At 53.7% G+C, this 27,851-nt stretch overlaps 1 protein-coding gene across 10 annotated transcripts in view; it reads left to right on the forward strand.

Annotated features, from left to right (window-relative positions):
- MSI2 (musashi RNA binding protein 2) overlaps positions 1–27,851 on the forward strand; it is a 379,910-nt gene that overhangs the window by 340,616 nt on the left and 11,443 nt on the right. For 4 of the 10 annotated variants that reach the window (XM_064494953.1, XM_064494954.1, XM_064494957.1 and 1 more), the window contains 2 exons: positions 7,525–7,548; positions 8,849–8,911. In XM_064494953.1, coding sequence (XP_064351023.1) covers positions 7,525–7,548; positions 8,849–8,911 — 87 coding nt within the window. Of the gene's footprint in view, positions 1–7,524; positions 7,549–8,848; positions 8,912–12,459; positions 12,510–27,851 lie in introns of all 10 variants that reach the window. The other 6 variants (XM_064494955.1, XM_064494959.1, XM_064494958.1 and 3 more) reach the window with 2 other exon arrangements.

Below are 27,851 nucleotides of genomic sequence, written 5' to 3' on the forward strand. Positions count from 1 at the left end.
GGTAAGGAAACGAAGGCACAGAGAAGGTTCCACCCTTCACCTTTTCACCTCAGGATGGAGTACAGTGGCAGGGTCTGATGGCTGTGAAAATTTTTCATTATTTCTGTACTGGTTGGTAAATAGCTACCTTGAGCCCCTAGAGTGCCTCCCACCGCCCCCCCCCCCCCAGGGTCAACCCTAAGACCCCCTGACCACCCCATGGTCCACCAATCAGTGCCCAATTCAACACCTAAGAGAGCCTATCAGAAGTCAAAAAGTGATGGAGTCTGCATTTTCGGGGAAGGGAACTTGAGATCGCAGATGTTCATTTACTCACTGAGCTAGTGATGGGGCCAAGGTGGGGAGCCTGGGGCCTTTCAGCAAGTCTTGTTGTGCTCAAGACTTCGGCATTTGCTGTCCTGGTCCTCAGAGGTGGGTGCTATGGGGCTGGTGTTTGGAATTGGGCAGAGCCCTCTCAAAGGCCAATAAAGGATGAAGCCGGGGGAAACAGACAGAGTGGGAAGTCCCAAGAGTTAAACAGCTCGGCAAGAGAGACTATGAGGATGCCAGATGTTGACTCTTTAAGTGCCAGTTGGACATCTGAAATTTTGAGAGCAGGGAGAAGTGTGAAAAGCTATCTGCACAGTGAGCTCTAGAAAGACCAACAGTCAGAGCAGTGGTTTGTCCTGACACCCACTGGTGGTCGGTGGGAGAGTGGTGTGTTCCTAACACGCGCCTTAGAAGGCAGGGGCGTGTCTCGCTGCTGGTGGACCACTGTGCCCCTGGCATCTTGGGCAGGGCTGTGATGCAGCACGTACTGATAACTCTGTGTTGAATGTGCAAAGGGTGGATGGGTGGAGGAGGAACGGACAGGTACAAGAGAGTCGGGGGTCCGGGGAGAGGAGAGAGAGCTCCTCCTGCTCAAAAGCAGAAACTGCAGTTTTATGAGTGAGCAGGGAAAAGAGGTGCAGGAGGGAAGGAGAAACTCTCAAAATAGTTTGCTATGTCCCCTTAGAAACTGCAGTCTGAAGTGCCTTGGTCTTGGCTCGGACAGGCTCATGTTTGTTCTGTGGGCACATAGGTGTCCCTGGGTTATCCAGGACCACAGACTGCTGGCACAGAGCAGCAAGGATGGCTTCGCAGGGAACTCCCTGTGGCCATTCTCGCTCTTGCTAGAAGGACAGTGATGCCAAACAAAGTGTCCTCCGAGGGCCAGGAGCCAGTGCAGGCACTTGTAATGTGTCAGCCAGTCCTGATGCTGGTCTTCTGGCCAGCACTGCAGAGAAACCTTGCCTTGTCCCCAAGGCCCCAGATGGTTGGACCAAGGATGAGCAAAGCTAGAACTCTCTAGGGCTCAGGAAGGCAAGGTTTTGCCCCAACTTGATGGGTCCTAACTGAAAAGAATATTGAGGGATCTCTGTCTTGGTCACATGTGCCAGAGCCTAGCTTGGTGAATTGAATGGAGTTGGTGAGACCTTTGAGGGCGAGGTCAAGATCATAGCCATGGGAATACCTCCATTCCCTTTGCTTTTGTTTCCTGGGTCTTGGAGGAAAGAACTGGTTGGAATGGCCACTGGAAGCACTCCATCGTCCCATAGGACTGAGTCTTCTGACCCTCTCCAAGCAGGATGTGCTGTAGCCACAGCCAGGTCTTGAGCTCAGCTATGAGAAGACCCCAAAGCGCACACTGAGAGGCCCGGCTACAAGCTCGGTGGGTCCGAGGCAGGGCCCTCTTCTCCCTGGCCGGGTGAGCCACAGCTCCCCTTCAGCCCGAGGTCCTGCTTCTCATTAGCCAGTTTCCCCTCCTTCCCAGGGCACTGGTTTCTGTGCAGCCTGGTCCCACAGATGGAGCCCCCTTTCCCATCAGGGGCTAGTGACCGGAAGCTCTGAGGCAGGGAATGTGTGTGTTTAGTTCACCACGATGTCCGCAGTGCTTAGAACGGTGCCTGGCGTGGAGCAGGTGCTCAGTGAGTGTTTATTGAGCAGATGAGGGGCTGACAACTGGTCTAGAATTAGAAGGGCTCCGACGTAGATCTCTGCAGAAGTTCTAGGTGAGCGAGGGGACCAAGGGCCCTGACTGTCTGTCACAAGGTAGGAAGGCCCCTGGAGAAGGATGCCCAGCGAGAGTCCCCAGGGAGAGCTTTCTGCTTCCCACCTCCCAAAAGAGCCCAGGACCCCAGCAAGCAGCACCTAAGGCCAGGCAACTCTGCACACCTCCTGCCCTCGATTCCACACTCTGAGCTGGGAGTCAGGCCGGGTTGGGACCAAAGCCCATTCCCGAGCTGCAAAAGCAGTCACCAAGGAGGTGGTCAGAAGAGGCAAAGCGGGGGTAGGCGTGGCCTCACCCCTCTTGTGGGGCTCAGGGCTCCGTGATGGCAGGCGCTTTCTTTTGCTCCCTACGCACCTGAGTTGGAAGAATCTACAGGCAAGTGTGCACAGCCTCCGCTTCTGGCCTGGTGCCCTGGTTCTGCGCCTGCGTCTTCTGGGAACTCTCTTGTCATTTCTAAAGGCAGCTCCCTGACTTCTCTTCTCATGTGTCCACAACCCCTTTTATCCAAATGGAGGCTCTCTGACAACCAAACTATAAAACCTCACAGAGGTTTCACGTGGCCATTGTATCTTGCCTTTCTCCCCACTGAAGCATCTAGAGTTACATACTTTTTTTTTAATTAAGCTAAATAGCAATTGATTTAAAAGTGACGTAGGGCAGTTTTTGTGCTGTTCCTCCGCTGTGGGTGCCAACACCCTTGGGGCTGTTGACCCCGGAGCCTCTCACCTTCCTTAGGTAAGCGGGGAGATGGGGGACCAGGTCCGAACTGCAGCCCCTTCCCCACCCCTTCTCCCAGCAGGCGGCCTGGCCTTCTCTCTGGCCTCTCTGCCTCCCTCTCCAGGGGACATTAGCCAGGTCCCAAGTGACTCATTTTCCCAGCAGAGGGTGAGTCTTTCCAGCCCACACTCTCTCCAGCAGCCCTGCCCCAGCAGCAGGTTGCAGCCCTCGCCTCTGTCCGGCGTCTCCGTGGGAAGACGCCTTGAGTGTCCTCAGAGAATGTCAGGTTTGCTCCTGAAATGGTGTGTGGAGATCAGACTCCTATTCTGAATGCCAGGAACTTAAAGGGGGGTTTGCTTTTTGTTTTTCCAAATGAACATATACCAGCTTCCTTTGCAGCAGAATTTCACGGTTTGAGCATGTCACCGTGCCCTTTGGTTCCCCATCGCCCCTGCTCTTCAGGCCTTCTGTTCTGATCTGCACCCCCGGGTCCTCCCGCTCCAGAAACGCGTCATCCAGCTTTCCCCTCCTCACCCACTTGCAGCCTCCACTCTGTTTCTCTGCACAGATGACAAAGCTATGGGTTGCCCTTAAAAGAACTAGCCCTGTCCCACCAGGCAGTCCTGCCTAGGAGGTGCAGAGGGTCCTAGGCCAGCCAGAATGACAGATGGTGGCATTTCTGAACTTTTCTAGGACATGTTTCCTACGTTCTGGGTGATAATTTCTTCTTTAGGATGCTGATGTTTTAGTGTTTGATTCAGTAAAGTGATGTTGGGTTTAAGCCAAGACTGAACCATCCATAGAAATTGCTGGTGGGGGAGCTGCAGGGCGTGCCTGGAAAGGGGGCGGAGAGTGCTTTAAGCAAGCACAACTAGGGAAAATTGTCTTTCCTAATGGACATTTGGGATCCTAATGCACAATATGAGTGTTTTATAAGATTCCCCCCAAAAATCACAGCCCTACTGGAAGCATAAGGAAACTCAGGATTCACTCATCCAGGGTCACAGAACTAACTAGTGACCAAGCCAGAACCCTATCCCAGGCGATTCACTCCCAGGCCGCATCTTCTCCTACCAGGAAGGAGAGAGGATGGGAGGCCGGTGACCTAGAACCCCGCAGCAGACAGGACAGCAGGACCCTTCAGCGTTTACTAAAAACCACGGACACCCCAAGGCTTCCTCTAAATCAAGGATTCTGTGCCTCTCTGGTGGTTCTCAGAATCACCTGGAAGGTCTTTAAAAGGTGGAGTCTCGGGCCCCACCTGATCCTTTGTGTGTTAAAGCTCCCTCAGCCAGGGTAGAGACCCCCTGCTGTGAAGGATAGTCACAAGAATCAGATTGACCACTGCATTCTCAGGAGGGTGTTTCCTTCCACTGGGTAGCGGAGTGATAGACTGTGCAGATGTGTGCCGCGATCTAAGTTTTTAAAATTTTTGAAAGCCTTTCAAACAAAGCTTCTCACCCTTGGCTGTGCACCGGGATCACCTGGGGAGTGTTTAAAGATCCCCCATCCAGGCTGCACCCCAGACCAGAGAAATCAGTATCTATAGGGCTGGGACCCAGGCCTCAAGCATTTGTGAAAGTTCCCCGGGTGGTCCAGGGAGCAGCCAGGAGTAGGGAATCGGTCCATTAGAGCAGGGTGCTCTTGTTGGCCATAGCCTGGTGCCTCCTCCTGGGTTAATTATGCTCCTGGTCTGTTTCTGTGGGCATTTGAGTTTGTGGTCCCTGGGGTGGAGGGTCACGGGAGTAGAGACAGCTAAACACGCGGGCAGCGCTGCCTTTCAGCTGCAGTTTCCCCAGAGCCGTGCCTCCCAGCCCTGATTCTCACCCACCGCCTCAGGGCATCCTGACCATCGTCAGCTAATGCTCCATGAGGCTCTTTTGCAGGGCAGACTCTGGGCTAGGTCCACAGTGGGTCCTCAGTCCCCGCCCTAGAAGAATTTGCCACCCAGCAAGAGGAATAAATGCATACGTGAAAATAACTGTTTAGGTGAGACTGAAACTGGTAAGTGCCACAGAAGCAGAAAAAAAGTAGATTTGGTGTCATATAATTCTCAAAAAAACCAAAAGTGCCGATGACTTCTGATTTGTAGTGAAGTCTCACAACTCCACAAAGGCCAGAGAAACGTCTCATCCACTGTCAGTGGGATGGCGACAGCTTTCACTTAGATGAGTTACTGACCCCAGAGGTGTGATAGTGCCAACCCCAGAGGCACTGCTTTCCAGTGACAAAGGGACTTAAGTTTGTCACTGTCTTGACACCAAGAAGACAGTCTCATGCAGGCTCAGAGGGGAAGGGACTTCAGAAGTCCTCTGGCCTAACCTCCTTGCAGGAGACAGGAGTTGGTTACTCGGGGCCCAGAGAAGTGAAACATATTCCCCAAGTTGCACAGCAAGGCAGGGGCAGCTGGGGCCGGCAGCTGGACTTCCATGCCAAGCTCCGTGATCCTTCTGTTATCCCACTGGTGGGGCAGAGGTGCTCCAGACTGGACAGATTGGATCTTTGGGCCTGAATGACAGCTCCTACGAGGTGTGGCACCTGCCCGGGCCTGGAATTCCACCATCAGTGCTACATTCTGCCCTCCCCAGGTATCCTCTTCTGGAATGCAAGGTTCCCTAGGAGAAGGAGTGTACCACCTTCCTAAGACGGAAGTTCCCAGCTAGGCAGCCGCTAGCTGTCAGGCCCTGAGGTTCCTACTAGCAAAACATTTTTCTCCTTTCTGCCTGATTTATTACTAAGAAGTGGGAGGTATTAGGCACCTAGGGCCACGCCACTCAGCTTGGCCCAGTTGTTATCGAGATGAACAGAACACGTGTTCTAAATCGGGTATGGAAATGTAGCCCCACTGAAAAGACATCATGAAGTTGGGACGTTACGGAGGATTACAGACCACTGTTACCAGTAGGGATTCAGGGCTCTTGTGTGCGTACGACCCTCTGACCATGCGGCCCACCACAGAGAAAGTGGAGTAGCCCTGCATGGAGGAGAGTCCTGTCTTGAAGGCAAGGCTGATGGCTGGACAGAGACCTGATGGCCTCAACAAAGTGACAGCTGACACTCATTTAAGCATCCTTCCTGGCGGACATCTTGCGTATATTAATCCCTGACGACTGTCGGCATCTCTTTTACAAATGGGGACGTCAAGGCACAGAAAGGTTAAGAAGCAGCTTGCCTACAGTCGCATGGTGTAAGTGGCCAAGCCAGGCTTTGAACCCAGACAGGCTCCGTGTCTGTGCACTTGGCTGTTGGGCTAACCTGCCTCATAGGGAGAAGTCTAATTGCCCTCTTCATGCGTTGGCCAGACAGGCTGTGTTGAGGAGGAGCCCCCTCTCCATGTTCCTAGCTGCAGAGCGGGGCTGGTCATCTGGGCAGTCGAGGGAGCTAGGGCGGCCATGGGCACTCATGGACCAAGGGCTCAGCCACTGCTGGCGTGGGCCTCAGCCCCAGTGAGAAGCCCTGAGCCCTGCCAGACTTGCCTAATTCCCCGAGGTCTTCCCTTGAATACCCTGCCAAGGGCAGTTCTCTCCTTGGCTGCCTGGACCCCCATCCCTTCAAAAATAAAATAGGAGAGGTTTCCCGAAAGAGAGCCTGTCCCAGGTGATCCCTGGCTCCCGAGGGCCTGGGGAGAGATGCTGAGAACAGAACCTCCCTGCTCTTCCAGCTCTTCCAGGTCCATCCCTGGGAGCTCCTGGTCCTCAGGTCCCTCCTGCTGTCCTGGAGGCAGGCTGGGCTCCATCGGGACAGCTTTAGGTCTGTGACAGCCCCTCGCTGGGGCAGCCCCAGTGCACCCCAACATACACACTCACCCCTTTCCTGGATCTGTGCTCATGCATCCCCAAGAAGCCCCGCCACCATGGAGAGCCCATTGGCCTTGGAAATAACATCAAGAGTTTATCTGCCAGGTCATTTGGAGAACACATTTGGGGTGACCAGTGAGGCTGGATAGCCTAACAGGACAGGAGGGGGATGGCAGGGCGCTAGGCAGGTGGGTCAGGAAGATAGCCCGATATACAGGACGCTGGTACATCGCTGTCTCCTCCCCGCAGGAGATGCCCAAGGAGGCCAGGCTGGGGCAGGGACGGGGGTGCTTACTGTCTCAGATGCCCAGTGTCTCTGGAGCGGTGCTGTGAGGGCTGCCTCCCCTGTCCTGGGCACGCCGGATGGCTCTCCTCCCTTGCTCCCCCACCCCCTCTTCTCACGCCTGTCACCCCGCTTAGCCCCGTTTTGATGGTTGAGATTAAATTCCAGCCCGTAGCAGTGTCTGAGCCTTTATCTGAGATTAAGGATAATGTGTTTCCTTTCTTGGATGAGGTTTTTTTTTTTCCCTTCCCTCTTTCTCTTGGACTTTTTTGTCCAAAATGCACTCAACTCCAGAAAATAGACCTTTTGTTAAAATTCTTTTTAATTCACTAAACTCCCCTCCCCCAGTTCTTTCCCCTCTCTCTTCCCACCACCTTTTCATGCTTCCAATGAAACCTGTTTTGAGTGCAAGGTGAGAGAGCGCGAAAGAATAAACACCTCCCTTCTGACCCCCGCCTGCCGCTGCCTCCTCCCTCAGGGTCCCCCGGTATAAACATTCGGGACGGGGAGAAATAACTTGACTTCTTCCTTATTTTCCTTCAGCACTTTCCGCAGGCACCCACATCTTCAGAAATCTAGAATCTGCCTGGAAGAAATGGGGAGAGGACTCGGTGGGGGAGTCCCTTCCTCGGTCTCGGCAGGGGTCATTGCCGTGTACATTTATTTCACCTGGATCTTTCTTTTTCCCCCTTCAACAGCCCTATTACCATATTTAAATGCAAGTATGTCTCTTTTCATTGGCATTTGAAGTAGCTTAGCCTGACGTTTTTTAGAATAGCTCCTTCTGTTCCCTGTTGCACTTTGTTTCTCCCCAGTAGTTCCATGTAGCTAGGACGATAGTCTTAGAGTTTAGTGGGCTTCTAGTTTGCTGTGTTTGGGGGACGGCTCTCTCTCTCTCTCTCTCCTTTCTATCCTCCCCTGCTCCCCACTCTCCAAGGTGCATGTTCCACACCCTCGTCCTGTAGCAGTTCTTGTGTTTGGAAGGCTCAGTGGCCAAGGCTGAGACCCTCTGGGGGGCTGTTGGTTTGCTGCTGGCTTCTGGCACATCATTTAAAACCACGGTCACTGGAAATTGGTCTTGGGATCAGGTTGCCAGGTGTCCGCCTGGAAGGCAGAGGGGGTTTGTTCACGTCTGGGGGAGCATGGCTGTGTGTGTCTCCTGGGGCGTGACTGTGTGTGCACATGCTAGTGACCGAGAGAAGCCCAGGGGAGGGGACTCTTCCTTCACCTGGACACTCTGCAGCCGCACCGGGTCACCTTGTCCTTCTGACGTTTGGTCCCATTGCTGGGCCAGCCTTGCCACCTGGTGCACTGTTAGATAGCACAAGGGCTTGATCAAGGCCCCTGGGAGACCCTTCCATGCCAGCTTGATTGGGACGGTGGCACTCAGACCGAAGAGCCAGATCTAAATCCCTGTAATGTGCCTCAGGAGCCGTGGGGTCCCCAAAACCCCACACTTCCTCCCACAGCTGGACCCCCAGAAGGGTTTGCTCTTAGGCCTGGGGCCGTGACGCTGCTGACAGGAAGATCTGGAGCCGAGATGGCCGAGCAGACCTGCAGAGCCTCAGGAGAACAGCTGGACTTGAGCCATCTCCTGGCCAAGGCGGCTGTTGTATCAAGAGGCCATCCAAGGGCCTCCTGCCTGGGGCTCAGGGCTGCCTGTGACCTGGCCAGGCTTGGAGCCCCCAGGCTCTGGACAAGCCCTGGGGAATCGCCAGGTGCCCACAAAGGGCCAGCCAGGAGCTCGCCCCACTCTCAAGAGATGTTCCTCCTAATCTTCCATTATTTCGGTGTGCCTTCCAGAACCAGTTTCTAGGGTGACAGGCGTGTGAGACTCAAACGCACCTAAAGACGCTGTGCCTTCCAGAAGCCTGAGAGCCCCTGACCTGTGTCCCTCCTAAAAGCCGACCCGTGGACCTCCCTTCCCACTCCTGTCTTCTGTGTTGGGGATGGGGAGCGCGGCCGGTGCGATGTGGCTGGCTCCCGGGACCCTCCTTCACCCAGCTCCTCTCTCTCCGCCAGGCTTCCCGGCAGCAGCTTACGGACCAGTGGCAGCGGCGGCGGTGGCGGCGGCAAGAGGCTCAGGTAGGAAGGTGTACGGGACAGGCGGCTCCCAGGCATGCCCAGTGTGCAGGGGAAGGTAAAGGCCCTGTTGGATCTGTGTGGCTGCGTCTGTCCACTCCTCTCACCACAGCCCGGAGGGTGGGGGCAGGGAAGCGCGGGCCAGGCCCTGCCACCCAGGGCAGCCCCCCGCAGGGCTCAGCCACGGGACTGCAAACCAAAGGTAGAGGATTATTCTCTCACTGAAAAAAGGAAAAGGAGTTTCTTTCTGACTCTGGACAGCCCCTTCACCTGACAGCTGGCTTCAGGGCACCCGTGGTCCTTTCCCTCCCTGGCTTCTGCTGGTTCACACGGCCCCCTGCCTTGCATCTCTGACCCAGCCAGAGAAGTTCTAGGTCGTGAAGGGAAGCTCAGAGCCCATCCATGTGTTCCTGGCATTGGAGCAGCCTGCCCTCTCGGCCCTGCTGCCCTCACCAGGTGGCTTGCTGCTGCGGCTAACCCCCAAGTCCCCGAGGGTCAGACATAGGGCCGCCCCTGACCCCAGGGAGCAGAGCTGCTCTTCGCGAAGCCCCCTCGGCATCCCAGACACTCTTCTTAGCAGATACCAGAGAGCTCCTGGATTCCAGCTGCCAAGGGAATCGGGGCTCTCCCTCCCATGAGGTGGTCCCGGTCCTGTGGTCTCCAAATCCAACCCTTTAGGGGGACTGGACCTCCTGGGGCGAGGTGGGAACCTTTTCCCAGCGGCACTGTGGAGTCAGGCTGGACCCGGGCTGTTGTCCATCTCCCCCCAGTGCTCTCTGCCTTCCTAAGCAAGCAGGGCTTCCGCTGTGTGCTGGGCCACCAGGGAGGCCTCCTGACCTCCCCTGACCCACCCCGGCCACTGAGGGACCTAGTCCTCCTAAACCAAGGAGCCCTGGTTTGCAGCTCTCCCCCAACACCCCGCAGCCAGGGTGCTGGAGCACCCAGGGAAGCCATTAGCTTGATGTAACAGGGCTACAGCAAGAGGAGGGTCAGGGAAGGGAGGTGCTGATGAGGGTCCAGGAAGTGGGACATTAAAAGTCCAAAGGGCAAATGCCAAAAAGCCCCCCACCCTCGGCGGTAAGAGACTGGCACAGTGAGGCCCTTTAGAAACATCAGTAAAAATCCGTTCCATGCAAACTGGCACTGCCTCGAGCTACAAAGGACCCACTCCCCTGAGTCACCCACTGGGGGATTGTTTGGAGGGGCCAGGGGATTCTCAGGGGTTGCTGAGGGCCAGTTAGCCAGAGAGCTGGGGGGGCCGGAGCGCCGGGTGCCTTTCCTCAGCCTCTGCCTGCCCCAGCCCACCTCCCAAGGCCCCACCGGCCCTCTGGCCAGTGTCCCTTGGTCCCCCTGCCCTGGGGGCAGGTTGCACAGCTGCCTCGTGTCTCCCTGTTCCGTTTGGTTTTTTAACTCGAGCGCTTTTTGGTATCAGTCCAAATGAGCCTCTGTCCTACCTGTGCCTGGAGGGGGGATGACAGAAAGAAAACTCTTGAGATTTTTGAGTGTTGTTGGTTGTTGTTTTCTCCGTTCAGTTTCTTTCTTACTGTAACTTGGATTATGAAACTAAACTTTAACCCGAAATTAACCCTGCCTTTCTCCCCACCCCCATTCTCCTTGACTTCATGGCAAGTTTAAAGGGCAGCATGGGGTTCTTTGTGAGTCTGAATGGTCTCCCCAGGGTCTGTGCCCCACTTCGGCCACCGCCACCCTCTCACAGACCCCCCAGAGCCAGGCGGGAGTCCCACCATCCCCTCTAACTCCTAACCCCAAGGGTCAGAGCCATCTCCAACCACGCTTTTTTTTTTTCAGGATCAGTGGTGTTTTATTTGTAGCCATTTCCATCGTGAGAGAAGTCTCCCACAGGCCGTTCTAGGTCAGCCATGCTCATCACTGCACTGTTAGTGAATTCTGTTCAGGAGTGTGCTCCCAGACCCCCTGCCCACAGCAGCCTGGGTTAATGCAAGGAGTAAATCCTCAACCTTGAGGTGCCCACCCCAGGTGCGGGCTTGGCTGGGAAGCTACAGGGCACCCCACAGTGCTGCCTGGGTGGGCTGGAGGCCGGTGACCCGGCTGTGCCTGCCAAAGTCAGAACACCGCCCTGGCTGGATGACACCTGCCCACATGTAGACAGGGTAGCCTGGCCACCACCCACCCCACCTGCTTTGGACCTGGACAGGGTTACAAGGCTGGGGAAAAGTGATCTCTGCCTGTCTTTCTCTTAGTGCATTTTGGCCTATAAGGACTATTCCCTCTCTGTCTCCCTCCCTCCTTCTAGAAAATGATCTGGACCCCAAGTCTGGCAGGTTGGGCAGTTATTTACCTGTCCCAGTGGCCCCTGGGTGGCATTTTGGCATGTATGTGAGGGGCTGCCCAGACTTACTTGGGTGAGTAAGCCCAGGCCAGCGGGGGTTCACTGAGGGCTAATGCCGGGCTCTACCTTCAGCCGCTCCTGCAGCCCTGCCCCACCCATCCCAGCTGCTCCCCAGGGGAGGGGGATGACCCTTCAGCCCCTTCCCCCTGACCCCCCACCCCAGAGCAAGCAGCCTGGGCTGCTGGAGGGTATCACAAGTTCAACTGCATTCTCTCCTAGCGGGGAGCTGGTTCAGGGAGTCTGCGGCGTACCGCCCTTGAGCTCGGCCCCCTGATGAACCTGGCAGCAGACTGTGAACTGTGGGACATGGGGCCTCTGCTCCCCAGGGGCTCTCGGGCTTGGTTTGGGGCTCAGGCGTCCTATGGGAGGCCCTCTTCTCACTTCCATTTTTGCCTAGCTTCCCAGTTTTGTGTGGTTTTTCCCTCCCTCATTAGGACATGCTGAGGGAGCTTCCTGAGCGGAAGCCCCTGCAGAGGCTGGGGTGGGAAGCAGCTTTGACTTCGCTCAGGTTGGCAACAGCACCGTCAGGGCTCTGGGGTCAGGGTCAGAGGTCCCCGGGTCACCTCGGCCGACCGACTCCTGTGGACCAGCCCACCTCCCTGCTCCCAACTCAACCCGGACCTGAGGTGAGGGGGCTCAGGTGACCCCCAGGGGATGTCCCAGCGACTCCTAGATGACTTCACTATCAGTGTCACTTTTCTTTTACCTTCACCTGGAAGTTTGAAACATCATCTTTTCTTGTGCTCAGTCGAGACTTTGTTTGTTTATTTTGATCGTATTCATTCAGTTCCAGTGGCCCCATCATGTCCCGCCTAAACCTAAATCCAGTTTGGCAAATGACTCCCCCCCACCAACAGGGGAGGGAGATGGTTCGGATTTCCAGGCTGTTTGATTTCTGGGTGGCATCATGGGTGTATCAGTCTTAGAGCTTCCGGCCCCGGCCCATCCCCGGCCCCAGCCCATCCCCGGCCCAGCCCCGGCCCATCCCCGGCCCAGCCCCGGCCCAGCCAGGACCCCTTACTGTACTTTACACTTGCCAGCTTTGTTCCCATCTAGTGACATGAGCTCCTGACGGTGGTGGTGAGTGTGAGAGTCACGTTTCTGTTGTCTTTTCTCTTGCTTGGTTGGGGCTGCGGTGAGAGTGTCTCTGAGGCATACTTTCCCGCCTCTCTTACACTAGGATCTGCACACCTCCTCTCAAACACTCTTCTGAGCACGCTCAGCGGGAAGGTTTGTCCACACCTATTAATCCTCTCTCAGTGTCCAGCTTCCTGTTAGTACCAGCTGGTTTGCATGTTTTTGCTTGTTCAGATGAAACAGTTCAAGAAACAAACTCATATCCAGCTCTCCAGAAATGTCTTTTTTTTTGTACACTTTTGTTTTCGATTTTGGTTTTTTTTTTGTTTTTTTTTTAATTAGTTACAACTCCAAAACACCTGTTGTCCAGTAAAACATTTCACACCCCCTGCCTGTTCTTAGACTGTCTGTATCTGTGGGACTGAAACAAATGCATGCACTGTAGTAGACGTACTGGTAGCTGTAGCCGTAGATGTGGAACGTGCATTGTTGAGTTGATATTACAGGGTTTGTCTCGGGCGGCTCGGCACAGCACGACCGTCTGGAGGATAGTGTGGGGAGCCAGGAAGAGAAGGGACTCCATATTTTCTGTGTTGCCAAGGGGGCTTGGATCCATGTTCTCGCCATCAGCCACCACCACCTCCCTCACACTCCCTGCTCCCCCAGTCCAGAACTGGGTCACCACCCTCAGCTCAAGCCTTCCCAACTGAGCTCTCTCCGGACAGTGCCCAACTCGAGCGAAAGAAAGTGGAACCAGGGTTGGAAGGAGTTTCGTGCTCTTCCTTGTTCTTGTCTCCCCTCATGTGGTTCTCAAAACAGAGCAGGTCTTCTCCTGTTTCTTAGGGCCTAGCAGCAAGGCTCCTCCAAGCCCGCTCCTCCTTGAGTCCTTCACCCGTTCACATCCAGCCCTTCAAGGAGACAGGTCTAGGTGGTAGCCCTCTCTGCATGGTCGGAGGGGAAATGAAATACGGTAGGGAAAAGGGTTAAGATCTTGAGATCCTTGGTCTGCAGACAGGGAATGCATTTAGTCCTAGGGAAGGTCGCCGTTTGTCCTTGCACTTGGTGAAGGTAAAGGGAGAAGGGGTCGGGGCAAGTGGGGTGAGAGCAGTGACATTCCTGGTCTGGAGATTATTGGCACAGCTTCATGAGGAGGAGCGGGGAGGGGAGGGAGCCTGTCATGTCCAAAGCAGCGGCCAGGGTTTGCCTCTGTGTCCCCAGGAAGACTTCCCAGCCCTGCAGCCCCTGCCCTCGGCTCAGGGCATGTGCATCAGTCATCTCTGGACGCACTGGGTCACCTCCATTTGTGGTGACAAGTCATAAGGCAGTGCAGAGGTCTCTTCGAGCTTTTGGAGATGTCCCTAACTGTTGTCAGTTGATGGAAGTGGAGGGGGAGTGGCCACCTTGGACCTGCGCCTAAAGCCGGGCTGGTTGGTGGCTCTGAGCTAGTGCTTCAGGAGGACACAGGCGGGCTCTGAACCTGCAAGGGTGCAAGTTATCTATCATCAGGGGAGACAGAAGCCCAGGAAGTCACAGAGCCTGAGAAGTCCCCAGAAGAGTGTGAAGCAACTGCAAGATGGCAGCCCTGGGGACAGTGGCCCAGTCGGGGTGAAGCAGGGTTGAACTGCACAGGCCAGTCAGCCAGCAGGCAGAACGAGGGCCCCGAGGCTCAGGAAGGGAGCGCGGGGAGGAGCCGTCCTTCTGGCCCGGACTTCATGGGGTAGGAGTGGTCAGAACTGAGGGAAATGTCTCAAACTGTCAGGCTTCAGGGCTGCTGGAGCTGCAGACTGACCCGGGCTGGGGAGCAGGAGAAGAGGATGGGGACAGTGGCAGGGACAGCGGCGGGGACAGCAGAACCCTCCGCCCCACCCTCCACTGACCTAAATCCTAGGTCTGGCTCTGCTAGGAAAATGGCTTTGCTGCCCTGTGGCTGGACAGCCTAAGTAGGTAAGATGAACAAGAGAAAAATTCAAGTCCAAGGATAGAAGAAATAAGTTAATAAAATAAGCACCTGGGTGGGGAGAGTAGCTCTCAGGCCTCCCTTGCTTTTATCTCAGGATATTTTCCACATCCCCAGTGCAGTCCTTCGCCTTATACGTGTTCGGGACTGAGGGTGTCCACACACTCCTCCGGCCACTGGGGAGATCGGGGCACTGTTTGCACCGACTGTGGCATTAGCCTCCGGGTTCCCAGGCGTTGTTTTCAACAAGAGAGTATTGAAGGTCTGTGCTGTGCCAAAGACAGGCAGCACTTGTTGCCCTCAGTGGGCGAGAATCTAGAGCCCTCCCCTTGAAAGCCCCTGCTTCCCACAGTGCCTGGTTTCTGGCACTTTCAGCTTCATTGTGAAAAGGAAAATGGTTCACTGTGCTGCCTTTATTTCTGAAGATGGATGTCCTGCGCCTCCATCAGCAGGAGCTGATGTCTGGGAACAGGACTGCAGTGCAGGCATCTCTTCTTTCTCACGCAGCCTCCTTTGTGCCAGCAGCAAGCATCCTCGGGGGGCTGTGACCCCAGGATGGCCCATCTGTGGGTAGGGTCATGGGGACACCCTCTGGGATGGAGCCAGCGCAGTAGCCCAGAGGGAGAGCAAGTCTGTGACATTAGGACCAGCTGCTACAACCAGACTTCCCCGAAAGACCTTCCCTGAACGTATATCTCCCAGTTACTGCTTTGTACTCTAGATAAGGGCACCCTTTTTCTCAGTTTGTCATTAAAATCCTCATTTCTGGGAGAACCAGGACTTTCCCTACAGAGCCCAGCGTTGGATTTCAGTAACCCCAGGGAATTTATAATAATGTGCAGAGCTACCCGCCTCTGACCTCAGCTTCATTCATTTTCCAAGGGCTTTCGGACCAACTCTGTTGAGGATAAAATACATCAGCTCTAATCAATAATTTTGTAATAGAAATACTATACACTTGATAAATCAACTCTGGTGCAATTAGTGACTAGCCACGAAGCCCAGACCTAAGTATAAGTTAATCCTAAAGTGAATGGAGTGGGAGAATGTTAATGGTCTTCTAAATCAGGGGCATTATTTTCAGTGGGTGAAGCGTCGTGCCCGCCCCCTGAGCTGGTTGGCCCTCCCTCAGGCTGGCTCTGGAGCCCAAGCCTGGCTGTGTGGAGGAGGGGGTGGGAAAAGTGGTGCCCTTGGACGCTCTGTGAGAGCGTGTCGAGCCCAACAGAGAGGGGCAAAGGGACCCCCTCCTTGCACCCTGGGCTGGGTGGGGGCACTGCAGGGTCTGGGGAGCCTGGAAAGTCAGTGAACCCACGCGTTGGTGAGAATCGTCAAAGGGGCACATGCCTGAGCACATCACGGCTCCTTGTGTTTCTGCAGAGCTTAGAGTGCCGTGTCTGTGACTGCAGCTACCCCATGAGACAGGCAGGAAGGCAGAAGTGTTTGGCTTGCTTTTACATGTTTGTTTTTACAAGAAAGCTGGGCTGCTGCAAAATGGTGACGTGACTTATCCAAGGTCACCCAGCTGGTTGCCTGGGGCGAGGCTTTGAGTAAGGGCCCTGAACTGGAACCCAGGTCTTTGGCCACCTTTAAGTGACTCTGTGGAGAAACCATGTTTGTTCATAAAGAACTCACCTGCCGCCCGGACGCCCTGCACTTGCGGGGACGCGGCGTGTCCTGGGAAAGCCCAGCAGCCTTGGCTGCCAGCTCTGTGTCCTCTGAAGACTCATGCGCCGCCACCTCGCAGTCCAGCCTTTCAGATGTAGATTTCAGAACCAGGCCCAGGGCACATCTGCCATGGAGTTCAAATGGGCAGATATTTATTAAGTGTTTAACAACACTAATTATTAATATAGGTGGCAGACACTGCCGTCGGCCTGAAATCAAGGTGTTTTGGACTGTATCAGGAAACCCAGCACAGCATGGTTAAATATTAGAAGGGATTTACTGGCTGGCATCCTGGAAGCTGAGCTTCGTGTGCAGACTATTCAGGCCTCTTTTTCTGCGGTTCTCCTAGCTTTGCCCTCTTTCTTGTTTCAGTATTGTCTTTCCGTTGGTTTCCTGTGATGGCAAAATGGCTGCAACAGGTTCCTGCTTCATACTACCCTGTCTAGAACAAGAGGGGGCATCAGGTGGTCCCGAATTCTAGCAGAAGTCCAGAACTTTGTGCTTCTTGGCTAAGGCCAAGGTCGCTGAGGGTGGGATCCATCTCCTCTAAACTGAAGAACTCTTACACAGGGGAAGAAGGATGGACTTCCAAAGGAAGACCTGGGTGCTGATCAAAGGGTGAGGGGAGAGAATGATGCTGGGTAGATGAGCAGTGCTGCCCACCGCAGCCCGGGAAGCTCGTAGAGAATACAGAACACAGTCCCTGCCCTGGAGGCTCCCCCAGCCTGGCTTGGAGACTAACCTGTACTTACAATGTGATGCCTAAGCCCAGTGAAGAAGGAGTACAGAGGAGGAAGTGATTAGCTTTTCGGGGAAGTCAAGGAAGATTTCACAGGGGAGTGAGTGTTTATAATTCTACAGGACAAATAGGAGCTCCCCAGGGAGCCAGGGGGAACAGCTTATGCAAAGACACCAGAACAGCAGAGTGGCTCTGAAGCCCTGCAGACAGAAGGTTCACTCTGGCTAGGAAATAAAATGCAAGGCAGGCAGGGGGTGGGGGTGACAACACGCTAGAGAGCTGGGTGGAGCCAGAGCTGAAGAGCCCAGATTCACCCAGGCACCTGGGAGCCTCAAAGAGACTAGAAACCAAGAAGTGACATCAGATGTCTATGTTAGACAAGCCTGACAGCAGGGTGGATTAGAGAGACGAGACGGAAGGCATAAGGACAAGTGACAAACCGTGAAATTGTAAACACTCCATAAATGTTCATATACAGCTGCCCAGTAAGAGATGCTCTGGGCCATTTGCTCTTACCCATTAGCTGATGAACTCTGGGCTCAACGTCATGCTGGTTGGGGGACAGTGGAAGCTGTCTAGTGGGCAATGAGGGTATAAGCTTGAAGAGGTAGAGACAGGCTAGATTCTGGGAGAGGGAGACTTTGAAAGCCACATTGATACAGTCATGTTGGTGGGAGAGGCAGGTTCATATTCTTTATGGCAGTGGAGCTTCATAAGGTTGGAACCAACGAAGGAAGATCAACCTGGCAGTGGCCCCACAGAGAACAGCCTGACCCCTAATCCCTGGGGCTGGGGCTGGGTTTGTGACCTGGAGCAAGGGGAGGGGAGCAGGACAGACCCTGGAGGGCATTCCATATAAGGGAGAGTCCACCTTAGTTTCCAGTGATTCTCCTTTGCTTCTGCCAGCAAGTTGTTATCCATTCCCTGCTTGGGGCTATTGGTTCCCATTCCTGTGCCCTCGGCAGCCACTGCCCTCATCCATCCTTCCTGCCAGTCCGTTTCCCTCTGTCCTTGACTTTGCTCCCTGCATTCAAATCTGGCTCAGGCCATCAGGGAAGCCATACCTGATTAACCCTCCCTGGGGTGCCCCCTCCTTTGCTCTGGCTCTTCTGTATTTGTGCATCTTGTGTCCTCAGTCCTCTTCCTGTTTGGTGAGTTCTCCTGAATGAAGGGCAGGATGTTGAGTCTTTGGATGGTGTTTTTCATGTATCTCAGAGGGGTGCCTGCCTTCTCCAACAATAGAAACCATCAATCTTCCTGTTCTTAGTATAGATGAGTATTTACCATGCAATTAGAGAAAACAGAAAACAAAGGGACCCTTTGTTCCTGGATGCTCATTAATAAATAAAAAAGGTCTCCCCTTTCCATCCTGGGATCCTGCACAACAGGAGGTGGGTGAATGATGCTTTTGAACAGCTTTGATTGGCTGTTGGAATTAGATCTGTCAGGATGAGCCACCACAAAATCTATTCTATGGCATGGATAGGAGGGTTCCAGCCAGCATCTCAAAATTCACACCCACCTGGGAGGTCCCTTAAGGGAAGGATATCTTGCAAGTGGTTGATAAAATGCTAAGACACCTCTTAGCCAATTTTAATAAAATAATGGTTATAGTAATATGTTAATAACTCACATGTATTATGAGTGAGCCACGTATTGTGCTGAGTCCACCTGCCTGATCCCATTTAATTCTCATAGCACTATGAAATGGACGCTGTGATTCCCATTCCCATTTTTAAGATTTAAAAACTGTGGCTTAGATAGCTTGTCGTAGGGACAGGATTTGAGCCTAGATCTGTCTCATCAGGCCTGAGCTCTCAACCACTGTCAGCAGATGCTGCATCCTTCCAGTCCTGCCGTCTTTGAAACATACCCTCAACAAAAACCTGCCACTGCCGTCAACTCAATTCTCCGTCTCCTTGGGGGAGGAGAGAACCCAAAATCATTTACAGGAGGCCACAAGAGGCATTTTCTGTATTTTTTGCATCTGCTTCTGCTGTTGCAGACTTAACCTCATGGTTCTGTCCGGCTTTGCCTGACATTTCTGATCTGGCTTCTGGTCCCTGCATCCTTTAATCCAAAGGCACACAACGGAGGCCCAGAGGAGGTGTGGTCGGGTGAGAGTGAGACAGCCTGAAGATAATTATTTGAAAGGAGCCTTTAGCTAAAACAGAACTGAAGGAAGTTAGCCACTGCCTGAAGGAAACTAGGCGATGCAGCAGGGGAGGGCCTCTTTGGGCAAGACAGACTTCTCCGTAGGGATGAGTCAACATGCCTTCCTGCAAGCTGTGAGGACTGAATCTGGAAGGTCGCTGGGAAGCCCAGCCCAGCCCTAGAGCTGGGAGGGGATTGGCCGCCCAGTTGCTGGGGCATTGCTTTAAGCCAATGGCTGGGAGGGGAGGGGCCGGAGGCGGGAGCAGCGGGTTCCTCGGCCAATCGCCCTGCAGGGAGGCTGAGCTCCTAGTACCATAGCAACAGCGAGCAGGGGTTCATTTGTTTTGTAGATGAGTAATTACTACGCAATTAGAGAAAGCTAAAAATAAAGTGGCCCTTTGTTCCTAGTTACTTATCAATATTAATAAAATGGTCTGTCCAGGTCTGCGGTAAACAATTAGTGCAAACCTGTGTGCCCGTGGTAGAACCCACTGTGGGAGGCAAAGGCTGCCAGGCCCCACTTTCCCCACTCTTTCTGAAAGTTATTTCTGACTGTAACCTGCAGAGGGTTAGTTTTCCTGGCCTTGTGGGAAAGAGGAGAGGCTCAGCCTCACCGACACACGGGACCCAGGAAGCCCTGGAATCAGGGGGTCCGTCAGGCACAGATGCTAGCAGGGTCAACTCAGCCTCCAGAGAAAAGACCACAAACACAGCAGCAAAGCCAGGAAACACGAACCTGTGTTGGAGGAAACCCCTCACCCAGTTTTGCTATGTATCCTTGGCCTCACTGACTTTTCTGGGTCTAGATTGTTCAGCTCCGTGCATAAAGCAGCCTCTATAAACTTTCCACTGAGATAGCCCCTGAGATTTCAATGTCTCCCCTCCCACCTGGCTTGAAGAGAAATAAATCAGTCTTGCAAATGACTTGCTAGAAGGTTACATGGTTGTTCAAGGGTTGATATAAGGCATCCCTTATATCCCTTTCTCTTCCTAACGGATGAGTTGCCTTGTGGATTAATCAGATAAGGATGATAAGAGGCTTTAAAAAAAAAAAAAGGATAAGAACATAGATGGAAGAGCAGTGAATAGGAAGACTTCGTTCCAGTCTGGCTTCTGCTGGCAACAGGCTGGTTGATCTGGGGGCAAAGGATTTCAGACTGTTGGGTTCTTGGGGACTATTCAGCTCTAGCTCTGTATTGCTGCTCTTTCCAATCATTGGGAGCAAAAGGGGTGACAGTGAAAGTGCCTTAAGATCTGGGAGGAGGGACTGGAGGGAAAGCCAGGGCAAGTGATGAGGCAGCTTGGTAGGGATGCATCTGAAAAGTCATTCACGCCATTTTTTTTTTTTTCATGTGTGAAGGCAATGAGAGGGATAGAAATATCCCCAGAATTGTGTATCATTAAAAAAAAAATGCTCTGTAGTCAAATTTCCATCCGTGGGTGTGGTTGATTAACCCTTTAGAGTTTGGTGCTCTGGATGGTTTTCATTAACAAAGGTGGACCTGTTAATAGCTGTTGTCTGTTGGTAAGCTCTGGAACTGATGTGAACTCGGTGGTTCTTGAATTTAGCTGCATGTTAGAATCACCTGAGGCGTTCTTAAAATTCCTAGTGTCCAGGCAACACTGTAGATCCGTCACATCAGAACCTACCGGGGTGTGGCCAGGCCTCGGTGGTACTTAAGCTCCCCAGGCAAGTCCACTGTGTAACCATGGACTCAAATACCACCAGGTTCTTGCCAGATACAGGGCTTCACAACATCTCTGTGACTTTGTCACCAGCATCCCTACCTCAGAAACAGATAAACAGAGGCAAGCTAGGCAGCTCGCCCCAGCCTCCTTTAACAAGCAGGAGAGCTGGTCTGGGATCACTAGTCTGCAGCCTTGGAGCCCAGGGCTCTCCTGCCCACCACTGGTCCTCCTCCCAGCAGGGCCAGGAATTCCACCCTTCCAGGACAGGCAGAAGGGGGTTTTGTCTTCATAGATGGATCTCCTGCTTCCCCCGGGGACAGGCCAGGCCTGGCTGAGATTAAGGGCATGTACACATAGGACCAGCGGCCCAGAGCAACCATAAACAGGGAAGCAGCCACCCTCCTTGGCTGTCTGATGAATGGGGGCCTTTTGGTAAGGTCGGAGTTTGTTTGTTATTAAAGACCTAATTAGAAACATGAGAGGAAGCTGAATGGCGCCGTGCTTGGCTAATTAGTGACATGTATGCGCCTGCTTTGAACTTGAAGGACACAGAGCTATTAGCACTTACATCAAAAATGGATTAAACTCCTGTGCCTTTATAATTATTAAAGACGGCCTGCTCAAGCGGAAAGCCTTTTGTACAGGTCCTCAAGGGACTGCCCCTTGGGCATCCTCCCCACCCCACCCCCTGGCTGCTGGAGCCCCAAACAGTGAGTTTCTATGAAATAGGATCAGGCAGTAAATACTGATGGTGCTAGGGCATGCCAGCTCCCGACAGGATGGCCCTCAGCGGACTGGACCGGTCTTTTGGGACTGAAACCAGCCCTCTCATTGCCCTTTCTGGGGCCCATAGGAAGGCTTCCTTTCTCTCTGGCAGTGCCCTCGCCACATCACCCTGACCCCAGCAATACTGTGTGCCTGCTTGGTGCCCAGGCTTATTCTGGGATGTGGCACAGAGGAGGGAGGTCTAGTCCTCAGGAGAGAAGCTGTCGCCTATCTTTTGTGACGGGCATGGCCCGACCTCAGGGAGCCCGCAGTCTGATGGAGGAGACACCTCCACTACCAGGGAGCTGCCAGTTTGGAAAGGGCAACAGAGCCCATGTCTCCGGAGGCTGGCACTCCAACACTGGAGGTTTGATTTCTTGTCCTTGATTTTTTGCACCCTCTCTGAAACAAAGAAAGATCCAAATAAACAGAAGAAACCGTGTCAAACTATAGGGCAAGGAAGGACACATGGACAGCGTGATTCTGTTTAAACAGCAGCCGGGAGTTGCCCTGAAGTCCGAGTGAGAGCCGGGTGCAGTCGATCTTAGACGCTGGACACGGCCCCTCAACTGTTCCAACCCTTGGTTTCCTTGTCTGTAACCCCAGGGTAATGAAGCGCATCTTACAAGTTGTTAGGAGTGCAAACAAGGTGGTGTTGAGCACCCACAGATGTGCCTGGCACACAGAAGGTGCTCAGTGAATCTTAGTTCTCTTTCCAGCCCAGCATCCTGAGAAGCCACACTGAGCTTTTCATGGTGGCCAAGAATAATATTACAAGGGTGTCGTTCTGGCCTTGGACTTCATAGTGTTTTCTTTTAACAATAGTACGTAGTGCAGGAAACGGATGCTGGGGCTGCAGTGCGAGGAGTCACTTACAAGACACCAGCAAGGCCCTGAGCCCTCTGGCCCGGGGCAGGCAAGGTGGGAATAACTGAGCGCAGCAGCACGGAGGGCGCCTGGGGACACGCGAGCAAAAGCCAAACTGGTTTCTTTTTTGAAAAGATAAAGAGATGGGTGTGCCCTAGACGAAGTGAGTTACCAGATCAAAATATAGCAAGGCACGTTCTCTGGATTAAACTAGGAGACACTTAGAGCAGCGGAGCTGTTCCAGAGAGAGAGGGAGTCGTTCCTGGGCACCATGCCCCCATCTCCATTTCCTTTGATGTTCAGGTCAGGGAGGGCTGGGATGGGGAGCTCTGGCATCGCCCGTGACAGCCCCTCCCGCCCTTGCCCAGCCGAGTAGTGTTGGGGGCAGCAGCCCACCTTCCCAGGGCCGCATGCAGCTGCTGGTCGGCTCAGAGCAGCATTTCCTGCCTGGGTGCCGGGGGTTTCTGGTGGGTCTCCCCATCTGCTGCTCCTTTCAAGTTCTAGCCTGGAGTCTGAAACCAGTGAATTTAGGGAAAAGGCAGCAGGATGTGAGTGTTAAAACACTGCCTGCTTCAGCCAGACTGTAAACATTCATGTCCTGGTTGACTTCCCCTCATTTTCCCAAACACGTCAGAGGCTCAGGGCTGAGGTGCTGTTGAAACGCTCGTTCACATCCCAGAGGGAGCAGGGTCTCCACCTCGCCTTCTGACTTGCGCCCTGAGCTCGGGCAGCCGCTGGGGTCCCTTCCTGGGGGAGGCTGTTGCAGCCTGGCGGACAGTTCACACTGGGACAGCAGGCGCCCGCAGGCACCGGGGACTCAGGTCACGGCCTGTCCTTCCCTGGGGCCCCTTTCCCCGTCCTTCCTTAGAACAGCAAACAAGGGCAGTCCCTCAGGAGCCCTGTCTTCTGGGAGAAAGGAGAACTTGATGGTGGCTTCTTCTTTCCCCTCCTGACAAAAGCCTGGTTTCTTTAGCCCCCAGGCCCAGGCCCACTCAAGGCTACACCATTCCCAGAATTTACCCCGTGAGCAGATGGCCGGCAGCCACTGGCCCCACCCCCTCCCCTTTTCTGCCTTCCCAACCAACCCAGCCTGGTCCTTTGTGAGGAAGAGACACATCCACACCCAAGTCAGGGCTGATCATAAAAAAAGCCTCAAGATGGAAAGAGAATGAGCCGTTTCTTGAGAGTGTCCAGCAACGTAAGGTATAAAGTACCGGCCGCAAAGCCTTCCTCAGATGGGTCCGTTCGGGGTGCTTGGGGGCTGCCTCCTCGCACTGATCTGAGTGGTGATGTCAATCTCCAGGTTCATCGGTAGCCCAGGGGGTGGGGGGTTTGGAGCCAGCCAGCAGTGAAGTTATCTCTTCAGGGGATGTGATTTGACTGGAAGCTGAGACCATTCAACAACATAATTAGTCCAAGCCTTCGGTTCCGCTGTCCATCAGTTCCCTACTTGAGATAGGCCACCACTAACCAGCAGACACCTGCACCGACCCCAGTGGGCATAAGCAGGTTGGGTGTTCAGAGAACAGGTGGAAATCACAGTTTCCGGCACCACTGAAACCGACATTTGGAGTGTTTGTGACTCCCTGTCAGCCTAGTGAATGAGCTGACACTCTCCGTGTGTCCTGTGCAGTGTGTTCAGCAAGCCAGGCATCTCCGGATGTTGTTGACACCAGGTTGGGTTTGTCCCTCACAGTAATAATACATTTGTTTGTCTATGGAGACAGGGGAAGAAGTAACGTCACGTTCCTCTCTTAATCCTCTCCGAGTTTTAAAGTGTATCTTCTCCCTGCCTTCTGAAATAGCTTGAATTTCAGCAGAACTTTTTTAAAAAAAATTGTTGTGTATGACATTGATTGTCTCTGCATCTGGGTCCCTGAACTGATTTGATTTTAATTTATTGTGTCATACAGTTTTCCCAGCTTAGCTCTAATTGCCGGTCCTCTCCATCCGTCTCTCCCCGCTTCAGGCTAGGCTCTAGGAGGAAGGTTTGAGCCAGGATCCCTGGGACATAGTGGCCGGGCAGACTGCTGGAGATGTGCTGTAATAGTTCACAGCTGAGTGTTTCTCCTTCCATTGTCAGAGCAGGTGGATCTTTTCAGGCTGACCTTTCCCATCTGCATTAATTTACAGTGGGCACGACTTCCAGAGGGTGTGGTAAGACTGCAGATTGGGGTCCACAACTCTATTCCCTGGAAGGCCTTGGCTGCGAGTCCTCAGCCCCTGAGCAAGGAGAAGCTGGCTATTCAGAGGGACCCAGGCAGGCCTCCACTTTGGACAGCCACCTGGCATTATGGACCCAACATCCACTGAGCACCCCGTGTTGGGGGGGAGTCGAGCAGGTTGCTCTCACCCTGGAGAACACCGGGTCCCAGGAGAACCCTGAGAGCCCCTGCCTTGCACACACTCCCTGCCTTGAAGGATTCAATGCTAATATGTGAGGCGGTCTCTGCTGCTGTGGGGTTTTAATCAAGGCAGAGGGGAGTGTTAGAGTGTTTCTCTGGCATCAGCCTATCAACAGAGCCCCCTGCTCATTCCTTTTTCAGTTTCTTTAAATTCTCTAAAACAAACCAAAATCCCTAAAAGCTACTGTGATGAGTTAACACAGCCCTGCCCTCAAAGAATAGCACACAGGCTTATGCTCGCAGTCCTCCATTCTGCAGGAGCTGGGGGCTGGGAACGTGGCCACGACACACGGCAGCCCAGACTCCCCTCCCTTGGCCCTGACACAGGTGTAGTGCGTCCTCCTGGGTAGCACGTTCCCTTCAGAGTTGGACTTGGGGAGGATGGGCCCCCCACTGTGTTTGCCTCACCCTGAGCAGCATACTCTCTGTCCCAGAAATGCCCTAGGGGCCATGGGGCCTCCTGCCTGAGATTAAACCAGGCAGCCACAGATAATTCACAAAGCAGATGACTGGAATTGTCTTGAGGGCTGGCCCTGCCCTTTGGTGAAATGTGAGACCCACCAAACCAGGACCCAGGTTGAAGGCTGGGACTTGGCAGGGCCCCCACTGGCCCCAGATAATGTGTGCTGAGCTCATCGGGAAAGAACTTTGTAAACAGTTCCTTTCTCTGATTGGTAATAATCCGATTTTCAGGCCTTAGAGCCAGAGAGACCCTCCCAGGGGTGCCCCCATCATAGTCCAGGCTCTAGCTTTCTGCCCTAGGTCTAGCAGCACCCCTCTGGGATCATCCAGAAATATTTAGACTTCCATACCTTTCCTAGACCTACAGTGAGTCTCTAATGCTCATCGCCCTCTCTCACGACTAATTCATCCCACTAGTAACAAATTCCACTGTCAGTCCAGCCCTCTGACCACAGTTGGGCTGAGCCACATGCAAGCTTGTGCCCGCCAGAAGGCAGGCATCTCCTGGGCTTGCTGTAAAATCCCCAGGGGTCCACCAGCTTTGGGTCCAGCCCCTGCAGGTGAGGGTCTAAGCCTACGGACAGGCCTTTGTTAAGGTCTCTGGGATGGCTTTCCTGGGTCAGCCATCAAGGTGTTGTATTCCCTCCATGGGCAGAAAGTTCCTCCTTTTATCCAACACAAAATGCCTCCAGCTTTAGTTCGAATGCATTTCCTCCTGCTGACCTCAGTGAGATTTAGTGTCCTTGCTTTCCTGGCTCCCATTCCCCAAGGGTCCTTTCATCAGGTCCAAGATGATTAAATGCACCAAGTGGGTGAAGCAGATCCTTTTGTGAATCACTTCCTGATGTGTATGGCCAGTGCAGTGTGCTCCCCAAGTCAGGTTTTCTTAAATCTGCCTACGGTACCTGCCTTGTTGGACTCTGCACACACGACAATCTCAAAAATAGGTGTATTTGTTTTAAACTTGACAACTTACAGAGCGCTTCCTCTTTTGCATTCTCACCACAGCCCACAGAGAATCAGGCTGAGTAGGGCAGGCAGCAGCACCCACATGTCACAGATGAGGACTCCGGTGGGTGAGGGGCCGGCCCTCAGGCCCAAAGCCATGAGTCAGGGCCGGGGTCGCCCTCAGGTCTTCTGACTCCAAGTCCAGTGCCCCCTTTCTCTCCTCGTAGCTGCCTCCCTGAGTGCACCTGCTGCCTGGACCCAGAAAGCCCAGAGGATGCTGGGGGATGGGGTGAGGGGTGAAGAGGAGCCTGCCCGGGATTAAACTGCTGCTGTGTGACCGTCCTTCACATGGCGAGCCCCCAAAACTGCAGCCTGGCGCAAGGCTTGCCCCAGGCCACTTAGTGCTCATGGCTTCTGCTGCAAACATGCCAGGGTATTTGCAAAATGCTGTCCTCTTCTGGGACAAGAGTCATAATTTTGTAAATCTCAGCACTGTTTACTTAGCAACACGTACTGAGACTCCTCTCTCCCTACACACACACACACACACACACACACACACACACACACACACACACACACCTCTATCTGAACAGTAAGAGGGAGTTGTTGACCAAGGAGCCCCAAAGCGCAGCTCCCCCATGCCCTCAGCCCTTGAAGGTACAGGTTCCAGAACTCGGTGCTTCTTTTGCTGTGGCTGGGCATTGTCTGCACGGTGACTCTTAGCTGGGGCTCAGGCTTTAGGAGGGGAGTCTATAATAATACGGAACTTAGGGTTTTAGAGCTGTATTTTAATATAGTGCCTTGTCCACAGTGATTCCTGTGTCATTTGATGCAAGAGGACTGAGCCAGGAGGGGCGAGATGTAGGTCTGAGAAGAACTGCTTACTGTGAAACCCCTTTCAAGCCCTCTGTCAAGCTGCAGGCCTCCTGGGCGCACAGGACCGGGAGAGGTAGCCAGGGATGGAGCAAATAACACCAGCCCTCCCATCTTCTAAGTCTACTGGAGGGGCGTGTTTCTGGACGGCATCCTTCTGAGGGCATGCTGCCTCCTGTCTCCTAGGCTGCCTCTGCCGGCTAGGTTAGTCTCTGGGTGGCTCTCCCACTGCTGGAAGGAGACAAGACCAAACCCCACCTTCTTCCTGGCTTCTAGATGGGCAGGCCTGCCCACCATCTTCCTGGATCCTCATCTGGCCAGAGGAGAAAGAGGCCAAAAAGTCTTCCTGTCTCCCACTGTGGCTCCCCACCCGCACCCCGACTCTTGACCCTGAAACAGAACAGACAAGTTACTTTGGTGGTTACTTGGTATAGGAGGGGGTCAGTCAGCTGCCTGGGTGAACCAGGAGCCCACTGTCTGAGCTCTCTCCATTTTCCCTAGTCTGGAGGAAAGTGTGTGAGACCAAGATAATACCGCCTTTTGATTATCTCAGCTTGATTCTTGCCTCCACGAGTGAGAAGGGCCAAATGTTATCTGCCAGTTTAATCTTCCATATTCAAAATCCCGTCCCCTTTGTCTGCCAGTGCCTTCCCAAACCAGCTAGCCATTCACTTGCTGTAAGCCTCTGTGATTTTTTTTTTTTCTCTTTAACCTGTTCTTTCCATCGGCCAGTTTCTTCCTTTCTCAGCAGAGCTTCCAGGGGGCCTGACTTCAGGGCCTTCTGCCTCAGCAGAGCTTCCAAGGGGCCCTAGGCTGCAGTTTACCTTTCTCTGCTGAGTCGGGAGCCAGGCCCAGCTCAGTTTGGTCTTCTTTGCATCTACGTGTGCCCGCCTCCGTCTCCGACCAGCCTGGCTCGGGTGCCTCGTCAGTTTCTCCCGTCCGGGTGACAAGTGCATAAAAGTCAATCC

This window comes from Camelus dromedarius, chromosome 16 (assembly GCF_036321535.1).
Source record: "Camelus dromedarius isolate mCamDro1 chromosome 16, mCamDro1.pat, whole genome shotgun sequence".
NCBI lineage: Eukaryota > Metazoa > Chordata > Mammalia > Artiodactyla > Camelidae > Camelus > Camelus dromedarius.